We start from the raw sequence: 13,170 nt of genomic DNA on the forward strand, positions 1-13,170 counted from the left end.
CCATCCAGGGAATTATTAAGACAAAGATTCAACTTTGATACCAACAGCTGGACCTTTTGTGACAACGACTGAAACAACAGATCGTCTCTTTTTCTATTGTGTGCAAACTGGAACATTTTGGAGGAACTTTCAGGACTGGATCTCATCAAAACTTTCCTCCATCATCCCTTAAAAAGAGAGGATCCAATATTTGGAAAAACCCACAGAGACAGAAGAACCTCATTCTTCACAACCTGCTGATCCTCACCAAATTCTTCATCCACTCCTGTAAATGGGAAATAGAAATCCTGACTTTTCAGCCTTTAAAAACCTTTTAATGGACAAAAATCACTTCAGAACCTTAAAACTGATGAAAAACAAGCAGAAATGAATACAGCTCTTGGACGACTAGAATGATCTGAATTTATTTGAAAACTAAAGCCCCTTTGTCTTTTTCTGTTTGTTTTTGTCGTTCTGCTATCCCTCTGTTTGATGTCTGATAAATTTTATTTATTTATATTTCTATTATTCTTTTTTTATTATTTATTTATTTTTTATTGTCTTGTAAGTATATGTGTGCCTTAAGCCTGTTAGACTTGTTTTCTTCATGTATGTACATGCCATGTGATATTGTACACTTGTTCAAAATGTTTAATAAAAAAATATAAAAAAAAACATTGTTGTGCTGATATGGCCCAGGTTAATTTAGTCAAATATTTGAAAAAATTATATTTTGTGTGTATTTTATTCAAATTGTGTGCTTTATCCATAGGACCTGTTTTGTCCCTCTTTTCAAGAATCACTGTGGTCTGAGTTTCAGATGTGATTTTGTGGTGTTTGATGGATATTGCCCGTTTTGTCAGCAGATTGAAAACACGTATATTAATATTAAGTCTTTAAATATCATTCTGCTCAAATATCTCCTAGAAGTTTAAATAAAAAACACCAGCAGGTGGACGGTGGTAAACAAGAGCGCTTTAAACGCGTTCTGAAAGAGCCTGTCAGAACGCGCAGAGGGTAAAATGGTCCTCCCATATGGGTCTATGGGTCCTCCGTGTAGTTCGGGCTGCCCGCGGCGCCTTCTCAGTAATCAGCAGACAGGTTTAACAGAGCGTAATGGAGATTATCTATAAAGAAATTGAACTTAACGCCAAAAAGAAAACGGAACACTGTTTATGTGAAACTTGTTGATGAGATGCTTTAATAATCCAGTTTTACATTCAGGCAGCTGTTTGTACAGCCTTAGTCTGATTGGGGGTGGGACCGAGTCTCGCTGTTTTACCACACAGTCTTTAGCTCCATTTCTTGAATAGACCTCAGTTCTACTAAACCCGGCTTGGTTCGGCCTTGTAATTCATATTAAAGTTTCACTCTACAGTTTTGTTTTTTCCTGAGACTGAAAAAGATTCTTTATTTTCTCGCCGCTTAATCAGTCAGGTAAGCTAAAAACAGCAAGCAGATGCTAGCATCTACTGAAAAACTGAATTAAACTGGTCAACCAGCGAACTTTAAACACCTCCAGCTTCTGGACCTGGTTCCGTCTGAGAACGGGTCCAATTCGGCTGCAGTTTTACTTTAAAAAGGCTGTTCTTATAAAGGATAAGTATAGATTTCTGCTAAAATCCAATCAAACCAACGGACCCAACCTGGCTTAAATGAGCAGCTTTTAAAGGGAATTCTGAATTGATCAGAACCGAGCCTATTAAACAGGATAATATGATTTAAATCTGAAAATGTATTTATTATTTTTCCCAGTTTCCATAAGCAGTGCGACCCCTGCTGACAAATGCTACTGAGCCTTTCCCAGTTTACACCAGAACTGAATGCTTGACCTACGAGAATCAGAACCAGTAAACGGACTTTACCTGGAACACAAAGCCTCACCAGATGTTTGTTTTCTCTCAAGTGAGGCGCCCACCTGTCCTTGTTCTTCTTCTGTGGTTCAGTCATGGAGCTGGCCTATGTATGCGACTGGGAGAAGCGTCCAAAGAGCACCCACTGTCCGTCCGTCCCACTGGTGAGTTCCTGGTCCTGCAGGAACCTGGTGGCCTTCACCACCGACCTGAAGAACGACGATGACGACATCAAAGGTAGGCAGGGACCAGAGACCCGGAAAAACCCACTTTGACCCAATCAGAACCCACTCTGACCCAATCAGAACCCGTTCATCTTCCAGATGTTAGTCACATGATCCACATCATCGACACAGAGCATCCGTGGGACGTTTTCTCCATCAACTCTGGCCACAGAGAAGTAATTTCCTGTCTGGAGTGGGACCAATCAGGTGAGCTTTACCCAAGTCACCTGTTGTCCAGGTTCTGTAACTCCTGGAGGTTCTGACCCAGTTCTTCAGGGTTTTAAATGATGTTTCCTGGTTCTCTATTGTGTCTCGATGTGTTTTAACCCGGTCCCGACCCGGTTCTGAAGGCTCCCGCCTGCTGTCGGCGGACGGTGACGGCAGGATCCGGTGCTGGTCGATGTCAGAGCACCTGGTGAACAGCTGGGAGAGCACCCTGAGCAGCTCGGTGGACGGAGACCCCATCGTGGCTCTGAGCTGGCTGCACAACGGCGTCAAGCTGGCGCTGCATGTAGAGATGGTGAGGTCACTTCCCAGAGGCCCGGGCCGCGCAGGGCACGGCCGGGCCTTACCTGTCCTCTCTGCCTTACCTGTCCTCTCTGCCAGTCTGGCTCCACCAACTTTGGAGAAAAGTTCTCGCGGGTCAAGTTCTCGCCGTCGCTGACGCTGTTCGGCGGGAAGCCGATGGAAGGCTGGCTGGCGGTGACGGTGAGCGGCCTGGTGACGGTTTCGTTGCTGAAGCCGGGTGGCGCTCTGCTGACGGCCAGCGAGAGCCTGTGCCGCCTGCGGGGCCGCGTGGCGCTGGCCGACATCGCCTTCACCGGTGGCGGGAACATCGTGGTGGCGGCGACAGACGGCAGCAGCTCCTCGCCGGTCCAGTTCTACAAGGTGAGGGCCGAAGGCAATGCTGTTGCTACGGTAACATGATGCACAGGCGAGGCACACAATAACCAGGTGTGTGTGTGTGTGTGCGCAGATGGCGGTTGCTATGGTAACCTGTGTGTGTGCAGGTGGTGGTGAGCGTGGTGAGTGAGAAGTGCCGCATCGACACGGAGCTGCTGCCGTCGCTCTTCCTGCGCTGCACCACTGACCCGCTGCGGAGGGACAAATATCCGGCCGTCACACACCTCAAGTTCCTAACCCGGGAGAACTCTGAGCAGGTGAGCGCCACCGGGTGGGGCGGGTCGGGGCCGGCCAGGTCGGAACCGGCCCCTCTCTGACGGCTCCTCCGGTTGCAGGTGCTGCTGTGTGCGTCCAATCAGAGCGGCAGCATCGTGGAGTGCTGGTCCCTCAGGAAGGAGGGACTTCCTGTCAACAACATCTTCCAGCACCGCTCTCCAGTCGGTAAGACCCACCTCCCCGTCCCAACCCCTGACGGCCCGACCTCTGACCTCCTGACCTCTGCGCAGTGGGAGAGAAGCAGCCGACCATCTTGAAGTGGCGCATCCTGACGACCACCGGCGACCTGGAGCGCGTCTCCGCTGTGGCGCTGCCCAAGCTGCCCATCTCCATCTCCAACACCGACCTGAAGGTGGCGTCGGACACCAAGTTCTGCCCCGGCTTGGGTGAGGAACCATCGGACCCAGGTCCCGTCCTCGGCCCGGCCCTCTGTGACCCGATCTGGTTCTGGTTGCAGGTCTGGCCCTGGCATTCCACGACGGCAGCATCCAGGTCCTGCACCGCCTGTCCCTCCACACCATGTGCGTGTTCTACGGCGCCGCTCAGAGGCCCGGGGACGACGCCGCCATCAAGCGCCCGCGTACCGCCGGCCCCGCCCTCCACTTCAAGGCGCTGCAGTTCTCCTGGACCTCGCTGGCGCTGGCCGGGGTGGACGGCCATGGCAAGGTGAGGCCCGTCTCCGTCTGTTGGCACGTGAGGGTGAATCTCTTCAGAGGAAACCTTTTGTCCTGCTGTCTGTCCTCAGCTCCACATGCTGCGCGTGTCGCCGTCTATGGGTCAGGTGCTGGACATGAACACCACGCTGCGTCACCTGCTGTTCCTGCTGGAGTACTGCATGGTGACGGGCTACGACTGGTGGGACGTGCTGCTGCACGTGCAGCCCAGCATGGTGCACAACCTGGTGGAGAAGCTGCATGAGGAGTACATGCGGCAGAACCAGGCGCTGCAGCAGGTCAGCGCCGCCACCGCCACAGCCACCGCCACCTCTCTCTCAGCTGATCTCTGATCTCTGCAGGTTCTGGCCACGCGCATCGTAGCCGTCAAAGCATCTCTCTGCAAACTCTCCACGGCGACGGCAGCGCGGGCGTGCGACTTCCACGCCAAGTTGCTGCTCATAGCTATCAGCTCCACCCTGAAGTCTCTGTTACGTCCGCACGTCCTCAACACGCCGGACAAGAGTCCGGGCGACCGACTGACTGAGATCTGTGCCAAGAACACCGACACAGGTAAGCACCTGGCGAGCGGCCGCCGGGCCGGGCGAGCGGCGTCTGACCTGAACGGCGTGTGTCCTCAGACATCGATAAGGTGATGATCAACCTGAAGACGGAGGAGTTCGTCCTGGACGGGCCCCCCCTGCAGTCCCTACAGCAGCTCATCCAGTGGGTGGGAGACTTCGTCCTCTACCTGCTGGCCAACCTGCCCAACCAGGTGAGCCAGGTGGGTGACCTCACGGCGGCTTATCCTGCAGCCGCCTCATCCAGCCAAGGTGAGAGCCGTTGACCCCTGACCTGTCCTCCGCAGGGCTCGGCGGTGCGGCCCGGGTTCGGCTTCATGAGAGACGGGGCATCGCTGGGAATGCTGCGGGAGATGCTGGTGATGATCCGGATCTGGGGCCTGCTGAAGCCCGGGTGCCTGCCCACCTTCACCGCCATGTCGGACAACCAGGACAGCATGCAGCTGCTGTTCCGGCTGCTCACCAAGCTGTGGCTGTGCTGTAAGACGCGCCGCCGCAACACCACACCTAGCGCCACACCTGGGGCAGCATGTCACTCTGATATGTATGACTGTCACATGGAGGGCAGGTGGTGTGTTCAGGGCCGTTGGGGAAAGCAAAGCTTCAGTGGTGTTATGAGTTGTTTTACATAAATCAGATGTTATGGTTTCATTGATGGGCACGTGACGCTAAGCCCCACCTCCTGTCCCCTGATTGGCAGCGCGGGATGACGGCCCCCCCCAGGAACCCGACGAGAGCCTGATAGATGAGTGCTGCCTGCTGCCCAGTCAGCTGCTGGTTCCCAGTATGGACTGGCTCCCAGTGAACGACGGCATCATCGTGAAGCTGCAAGGGAAGCTGCCTCTGCGGCTGCAGTTTGGGAAAGCCTCGTCGCTGCAGGGCGCTGGAGGCTCCGCCCCTCTGGATGTGTTCACCAGGTAAACCTCATCTGGCCGGTTGCAGCGCAGGGCTCTGGCTGCAGGTGAGCTCACCTGTGTTTGTGTTCAGGAGTCCTGGAGCTCAGAAGATGGACAACCTGCGCTGCATTCACATGGGTGTCAGCCCCACCGAGGAGAGCAAGGCGTGCACCAGGTGAGTCCACAGGATGTGATGTCATTGCAGTACCCGATCACTCGGAGCCCCGTAACCTGTGACACACCGCCCCCTACAGGTGTGGCTGCGTGACGATGCTTCGCTCCCCTAACAAGACGAACGCCATGAAGCAGTGGGAGCAGCGCTGGATCAAGAACTGCCTGTGTGGAGGTCTGTGGAGGAGAATGCCGCCCATCTTCACCTGAACGCACCTGGCCAGGTGTGGCCAGGTAGCCATGGAGATGATATCTGAAGGAAGCTCCTGCTTCCTCTGTTTGCTGCAGAGAGGCTGCAGCGCCCCCTGTGTTCTGTAAATAAAACCTGTTTTCCAATAAAAGCATCAAACTTCTTCAGCTGTCGTCTCAGTGAAGGTTAGGAATGCAGCAGGCGTCACGCTAGCAGCAGGCGTCACGCTAGCAGCAGGCGTCACGCTAGCAGCAGGCGTCACGCTAGCAGCATGCCCTACGCTAGCAGCAGGCCCTACGCTAGCAGCAGGCGTCACGCTAGCAGCAGGCGTCACGCTAGCAGCAGGCCCTACGCTAGCAGCAGGTGTCACGCTAGCAACAGGCCCTACGCTAGCAGCAGGCCCTACGCTAGCAGCAGGTGTCACGCTAGCAGCAGGCCCTACACTAGCAGCAAGCGTCACGCTAGCAGCAGGCCCTACGCTAGCAGCAGGCCCTACACTAGCAGCAGGTGTCACACTAGCAGCAGGCCCTACGCTAGCAGCATGCGCCACGCTAGCAGCAGGCTCCACGCTAGCAGCAGGCCCTATGCTAGCAGCATGCGCCACGCCAGCAGCAGGCCCTACGCTAGCAGCAGGCGTCATGGTAGCAGCAGGCCCTACGCTAGCAGCAGGCGTCACGCTAGCAGCAGGCCCTACTCTAGCAGCAGGCGACACGCTAGCAGCAGGCCCCGCGCTAGCAGCAGGCTCCACGCTAGCAGCAGGCCCTACACTAGCAGCAGGCGTCACGCTAGGAGAGGGCCCCACGCTAGCAGCAGGCTCCATGCTAGCTAGCAGCAGGCCCTACGCTAGCAGCAGGCGTCACGCTAGCAGCAGGCGTCATGCTAGCAGCAGGGTCCAACAACAGGGTTATGCACCTAGCAACTGGTCAGCCACCCAGGAACGGGGTCAACCAAACTTATCAATGGGGTTAGCCACCTAGCAACTGGGTCTACCACACCTAACAACGACTTTTACAACACCTAGCAACGGGGTCAATTACCAGAATCTACTACTCCCACTCAAGAGTTCTGCTGTAAACAGGTCAGCTGGTTCTGGTCCAGATGAGGCTTCAGACTGGTGTTCCATAGACTTCCATAGAAAGCCTAACCCAGCCAACAGGTGGGGGTGGGGGAAACCTGGACCACCATTTTAGAACCACAGACGGAACCAACACAGGTCTGTTCAGAGCACCAACAGAACCGGGCTGGTCCACACTGAAAGAACTCAACTGGGGGTTTTGGGCAGAACCACCAGAACCGTCATGTTCCGTTGATCAGCTTCAGTATTTCACCGAACAGACAGGGGGCGCTCTCTCTCTCTCTCTCTCTCTCGCACGCGCAGCTCGCCCCCGCCGCGCCGCCGCATCGCCCGCAGACAGAAAGACGTTCACGGATCTGCGGAGGAACGTTGTCCGAACCAGCACCGGATGGGTTTGGGTCGGAACCGGAGCCAGCAGCAGCCGAACTAACTGGACCGCAGCCAGCCAGCAGCTCTGCGGGAACGGTCGGTATCGGGAGAGGGACAACCAGAACCGGTCCGGGATCTGAGGTGAGACCGAACCGTTCTGCTGCGTGCACGTGTGTTTATCCGTGCATGTGCACGCGCTGCAAGTCGGAATCAGAACGTTCCCGGTCCAGATGTTCCGGTCTCCAGGAACACCTGTCTCACCTGCCTGTCTGCCTGTCCGTTCGGGTTCTGGGTTCTGATTGGTCGGAGTGTCGTAGCGCGGGGGAGGATGAGGATGAGGAAGAGGAAGAGGAAGCTCCCCCGTCCACTAATTCAGAGTGTCTAGCACAGCGATTACTGACTGGATCTGTCCTGCAGAATCTCTGACCCGGCCCACAGCACGCCGCTGATCCAGAACCAGCCCGGTTCCGGCCGATCTCACCGGATCAACCAGTTGAAGGTGGGACCGACGGGGTCCAGTTGGGCCGGGTCTAAACACACAAATAATTTTAAAAGAACTGGACCCAAACAACACTGAACCCAGAACCAGAACCCTTCCTGTGTTTGGTGCTGATTTGTCCAGATGCAATCGGGCCCAGCAGGTCCATGTTGGACTGCAGGCGGTGACCCGGTTCTGGAGGAAGTTCTGCAGACAGAGAGGTAGATGAGCTACAGGTTCTGTTCATGTGATCCGGTTCCTGGCTGAGTTCTGGTTCTGGACTCCAGGTGTGTGTGAAGCACAGCAGGAGAGAGAGCAGCTGGTAGCAGTATGACCACAGAAATCGCTCAGCACGACCCCAAAGAAAGTTTTAGAGCCGAAACATCTCACTCTGTGTGTGTGTGTGTGTGTGTGGGGGTGGGGGTGGGTGTGTGTGTTCCAGGTTCATGAGGATGATGATGATGATGAGCTCCTCGTCCACAGAGAAGATGAAGAAGAAGGCTCCCAAGGACAGTCTGACTCTCCTGCCATGTTTCTACTTTGTTGAGGTCAGAGGTCACCCAGGGATAAAGACAGAGCTAAATTATTGAAAACTGTGAACATCAGTTAGAGAAACTTAAATATCTATACTAACATGACCTGTGCAGACGGAACCAATCGATCAGAGACACAACGGATCGATCTACGGATCACAGATTGTGTTTAACCATCTGATGTTCAATAAACATTTATTTCATAATTATCTTCATGAGATTTTCCTGATTTGCTCTTTTTAGCTCAGTCTTTCACGGATGACGGCAGTTCTGGTCCAGAAGTTGCAGAGAGGTTCTGCATCCGGGCCAGGAAGCAGAACCTCTCTGGACCGGAAGAAAACCTGACAGGGTGTGTTGTGGTTGCAGCTGCCCATCGTGGCTTCTTCTATGGTGTCGCTGTACTTCCTGGAGCTGACGGACGCGGTGCAGCCGGCCCAGGCGGGGTTCCGCTGCGGCGACCGGGCCCTCAGCATGCCGTATGTAGACGGAGGAGACGAGCTGATCCCACTGCTGATGCTGCTGAGCCTCGCCTTCGCCGGCCCGGCGGCCTCGGTAAGAGGCCACGCCCACCCAGTGACCTCACAGACCAAGAACCTGATCCCGGTCAGCTAAGGTGCGTTTGTTTTGTGTGTCAGATCATGTTGGTGGAGGCGGCGGTTTACTGCCTGCAGCCTCGCCTGAAGGTCCACCGAGCCGAAGGAAGCATCAACGCCGGTGGCTGCAGCTTCAACTCCTTCCTGAGGAGAACCGTCCGCTTCGTAGGTAGGACACTCACCTGACTGCCTCACCTCTCTACATGTCTACCTGTCTGTCTCTCTACCTGTCTACCTGTCCCAGGTGTGCATGTGTTCGGGCTCTGTGCGACAGCGCTGCTCACTGACATCATCCAGCTGGCGACGGGTTACCACGCCCCATTCTTCCTCACCGTCTGCAAGCCCAACTACACGCTGGCCGGCGGGTCATGTGACCAGAACGTTTACATCACCAGAGACATCTGCTCCGGTCATGACCTGCATGCCATCATGGCGGCCAGGTGCGGCGTGTCCTCTTGTCCGTGTCGCGTTCTCCAGGTAGAGGCTGATTGTTGATGTCTCTCTGGCAGGAGGACGTTTCCTTCCCAGCATGCAACTCTGTCGGCCTTCGCCGCCGTTTACGTCTCGGTGAGCGACAAAAAATCTATACTTGTCCTCCCAGTTCCATCTCCAAAGGTTGACTGGTCCTGTCCCTGCTGTCTCCCCCTTTACCTCCCAGATGTACTTTAACTCCACCATCTCCGACTCCACCAAGCTGCTGAAGCCGGTCCTGGTCTTTGCATTCGCCATGGCGGCGGCGCTGACGGGCCTCACTCAGATCACGCAGCATCGCAGCCATCCCGTCGACGTCTACGTGGGCTTCCTGATCGGCGCCTTCATCGCCGCATACCTGGTAAGACCCCACATATGTGAGATAAGCTGCAGCTGTCATGGCGACTTCACCAGGAAGCTCGGTGCAGAGGCGGCAGGTCTTCAGGTGTCTCAAAGTTAGACACCTGTCTGCCTGGGACTGCTTCCTGTTCTGATGCGCTGCTCCTGATCTCGTTCTCCAGGCGCTTCACGCCGTCGCCAACTTCAGGTCTTCTGATGAACGCGCTCAGGCTCCGTCCCCTCCCCTGCCGGTGGAGGACCCGCTGCGGGCGCTGACAGAGCGCGGACACGATTCGGTGTACAACAAGGGGCCCGCCTCGGCCTCGGAGAGCAACGACGAGATCGCGCCGGCGCCCCTAGAGCGCATGGAGGGCCTGGGGCCATTGCAGAGGGAGCAGGGCTCTGTAGAGGGCCTGAAGAGGGCCAGTGTGGATGTGGAGCTGCTGGCCCCTCGGAGCCCCATGGGGAAGGAGACCATGCTGACCTTCAGCAACACCCTGCCCAGAACAAGTGTGAACATCAACGGCCCTCTGGGTGCCGGCGAGGCGCCAGGGGCCCCGGCAGCAGCGGTGCAGCGACGACTGAAGGCGGTGCAGATCCCGGTGGACCCCATGAGATCCCAGCAGCTGGTCTCGGAGTGGAAGCAGAAGTCCATGGAGATGCGCGGCCCGGGGTCTTGTGAGGACGGGGACCGCGAGCCCAGTGAGGACGGCTCTGAGGTGAGCTCTATGGGGACGGATGATGCCGGTTCTCAGGCGCCCATCTACCAACCTTCGGTGCACTGCATGAGGGTGGGCTCAAGTCGCAACCCCACCCCTCCTCCAGGTGGTGCCAAAGCTGTGGCGACACCCAGACCGCCTCAGATCCCTGAAGCCGGACCCCCAGCAGTGTCCCCAAAGAGCGCCTTGACCAGGGCCAAGTGGCTCGCCATCCGGGAGAAGACCAGCGGGGAGGCCTCTAGCCGCGGCACTGCCAGCCAGCCGCGCCTCATGCAGGTCATTGCCTTGTCCAAGCAGCAGGGTCTGCTTCCCTCCTCCTCCTCCGAGAGCACCTCCACTGGCTCCGCCACCTCCTCCAACACGGACTCCCCGCTGTGTCGCCAGCGAGATGGACCGGGCATCGTCACCGTGGACGCCCACGCCCCCTACCATCCTGTTGTGCAAACTCCACCCCTTCCACAAGCCCCGCCCCTGGCCGGGAACGGAAACCCTTGGGAGTGGGCCGCGGTGTCCAATGGAGACGACCCACGAGAATCCTACGGCCTCAACAGGCTGACCAGGTCGGACCCGACGGCCCGCGCGAGCAGCTTCTGCCCGCGCCGCTCCGCCTCGCCTGCCGCCGACCCCGCCCAGCAGGCGGAGATGGCGGCGGACGCTCAGCGTAGGGAAATGGCCATGAGACGCAAAACGGCGCTAGTTCTGCTGGATCGAGAAATCCGCAACCAGACTGAGCAGGAAAACTACTACAAGAGTTTACAGGGACGGAGGTTCAAGGACCAACAGTAACCCCGAGACACCTGGATCAGACCTGGAGGGGACAGAGACACCTGGACAGGACGGAGACATCTGGACGGGACGGAGACACCTGGATAGAGACACCTGGAGGGGACGGAGACATCTGGAGGGACAGAGACACCTGGACGGGACGGAGACACTTTGACAGAGACATCTGGAGGGACGGAGACACCTTGGTTTTGGCCATTTTAGCAGCAACAAAGCTAACAGCTTTATAACCTGACAGAAATGCAGCAAAGTTTTTAGCTAATAAAAACATATTTGTCCAATAATGAGACCATAAAGGAATCATGAGGACATGAGCTACTGGCAACCAGCTGCTCTTGGGTGGCTGCTTGGTTCCGAGTGAAACGTTCCCTGCGATGATTCCTGGCATGAAACTGACCACCCATTTGAATGTTAGCATGGGTTGCTACGTTAGCAGCTTTACTGAGGAACGTTTGTTTTGCCAGCAAGGGAAGAAATTATTTATGTTATCAGCAAAATGTTTCAATGTTATTGAATCAGAAACGTCTTTGCAATATTGGAAAGGGATTTTGGGTTACTGGAACCAACGCAACTGAACTTCACGGTCAGCGTGGTCGACTTAGCCTCCCTGCTACCAGCAAAAGCTTTGTTTCAGTGTGCTAACAGGAAGTGATGTCAGTGAGGTTTTATCTGTTAGCTTTATTGCATTTAAAGTGGCAAATTGGTGGCGTTATTGGCCTGGTCGCCTTGGTGATGGTACGACATCTGGACACGGTATTGGACTTTTCACCCACAGGAATGCCCATCAACAGTGTCTGAGGTCAAAGGTCACATCCAGAAATTTAAACGATTTCCTCTGGAAGCGCAGAAACCCAGAACCAGAACTCTGGATCCAAAGGATGAGTAGCTTAAAGCTGCAGTTTGCAACTTTAATAAAATGTTTTTTTTCTGTTTTTGTTCAAACTGTCATCAGATAATCTCTGCTGCTCCCAGTGCCAGCTACAGAATACACAACTCAGTTAGAAACTACCAATCAGATCAGAGCCAGGAGGTGGGTGTTAGTGCTGTCAATCAACTTGTGTATGCACTGCAGCGGAGCAGATAGCATAGTCACCATGATAACATTAATTTAAGTTAGGTTTATTTGACATTAGGCTGTTTGCACAAGGGAGGGTGTGAGCAGCGTGTTCATGAGCTTGATTGGCAGCACTAACACCCTCCCTCTGACTCTCATTTGTTGTTTGAGCGGAAGCGGTGCATTTCTGCAGATGGCAGTGGGACCACAGAGAGGAGCTCATCGGTGTTACTGTGTGGAAAAGTTTTTCTGCAGCTTTAAAGCTCCTGCTGTGATCAGTCACCTGCCTGGATGTGTCTGTTGCCATGGCGACAAACGCCGAGGAGAAATTTCCCTTCAACTCCACACATAAACTCAAGCACATTCATAAAAATCATGATGTCACCATGGTAACAGCTTTGTTGCCAGGGCGACGGCTCGGTCGCTACGGTAACGTCTGGTTGTAATGCGCTCGGTGCCGGATGTCGATTGGCTGACGGCTTGAGTCACGTGACTTTCGTTTTCTAGTGATTTATTGTGAAGCTGCTTTTCTCAGCGGGGCTCAGACCGTCCACCTGTCCGTCTGCACCTACCTGAGGACAGGTGGACAGGGTGTCCCTGCTGCTGCATGTGATCTCATCCTGTTTCCATCTGTAAAGCCGTGTGTGAGGATGATGCTGCTGCATGCTTTCTTCTCTCCATGATGAAGAGTCACAATAAAAACGTTCTTCCAACCTGACGGCGTCTCATTCACCGTAACACGCAGCGTTACAGCAGCTGGTCTAGATCAGAAGATCTAGAGCAGGTGATCTAGGGCAGTAGATCTAGAACAGCTGATCTACAACAACAGACCTCCTTTGAACAGTAACCCATGGTAACCTGCTCAGAGCTCATTCTGTAAGCCGCCTGTCAGACAGCGCTCAAGGTTAATCAAGCCGCTCTCTGTCATTTATAGGTCACTACTCCCAATAACTGCGTTAAAAACCTCCGATCAGTCCGAATTCAGGAATAACGTTCCCCGCCGCCTGTCAGGCAGCGCTCAGGGCACACT

General features: G+C 54.9%; 2 protein-coding genes across 4 annotated transcripts; both read left to right on the top strand.

Moving 5' to 3' along the window:
* Window positions 1-1,174: 1,174 nt before the first annotated feature.
* On the top strand, window positions 1,175-5,889 carry med16 (mediator complex subunit 16). Of its 3 annotated transcripts, none has more exons than XM_014474227.2 (16): window positions 1,175-1,416; window positions 1,926-2,069; window positions 2,156-2,263; window positions 2,407-2,576; window positions 2,663-2,944; window positions 3,067-3,216; window positions 3,295-3,400; window positions 3,466-3,621; window positions 3,693-3,901; window positions 3,981-4,187; window positions 4,251-4,461; window positions 4,530-4,672; window positions 4,757-4,949; window positions 5,170-5,386; window positions 5,457-5,540; window positions 5,620-5,889. In XM_014474227.2, the coding sequence occupies exons 2-16, from the start codon at window positions 1,928-1,930 to the stop codon at window positions 5,744-5,746; spliced, it is 2,505 nt and encodes an 834-aa protein (XP_014329713.1). In that variant the 5' UTR covers window positions 1,175-1,416; window positions 1,926-1,927; the 3' UTR covers window positions 5,747-5,889. The 3 variants fall into 3 exon arrangements, with proteins under 3 accessions (XP_014329713.1, XP_023195263.1, XP_023195264.1); XM_023339495.1 differs by having other exon boundaries at window positions 1,180-1,416; window positions 1,886-2,069; XM_023339496.1 differs by having other exon boundaries at window positions 1,197-1,416; window positions 1,886-2,069; window positions 4,530-4,663.
* A 1,217-nt stretch (window positions 5,890-7,106) lies between these two features.
* plppr3 (phospholipid phosphatase related 3) lies at window positions 7,107-12,855 on the top strand. The gene is made up of 8 exons (XM_023339497.1): window positions 7,107-7,311; window positions 8,091-8,196; window positions 8,548-8,733; window positions 8,817-8,943; window positions 9,019-9,214; window positions 9,284-9,341; window positions 9,433-9,606; window positions 9,767-12,855. Exons 2-8 carry the CDS (start codon window positions 8,095-8,097, stop codon window positions 11,087-11,089), a joined length of 2,166 nt encoding a protein of 721 aa, XP_023195265.1. The 5' UTR covers window positions 7,107-7,311; window positions 8,091-8,094; the 3' UTR covers window positions 11,090-12,855.
* Window positions 12,856-13,170: the final 315 nt, after the last annotated feature.

The sequence above is a fragment of the Xiphophorus maculatus genome, chromosome 9, assembly GCF_002775205.1.
Source record: "Xiphophorus maculatus strain JP 163 A chromosome 9, X_maculatus-5.0-male, whole genome shotgun sequence".
In the NCBI taxonomy this organism is placed as follows: domain Eukaryota; kingdom Metazoa; phylum Chordata; class Actinopteri; order Cyprinodontiformes; family Poeciliidae; genus Xiphophorus; species Xiphophorus maculatus.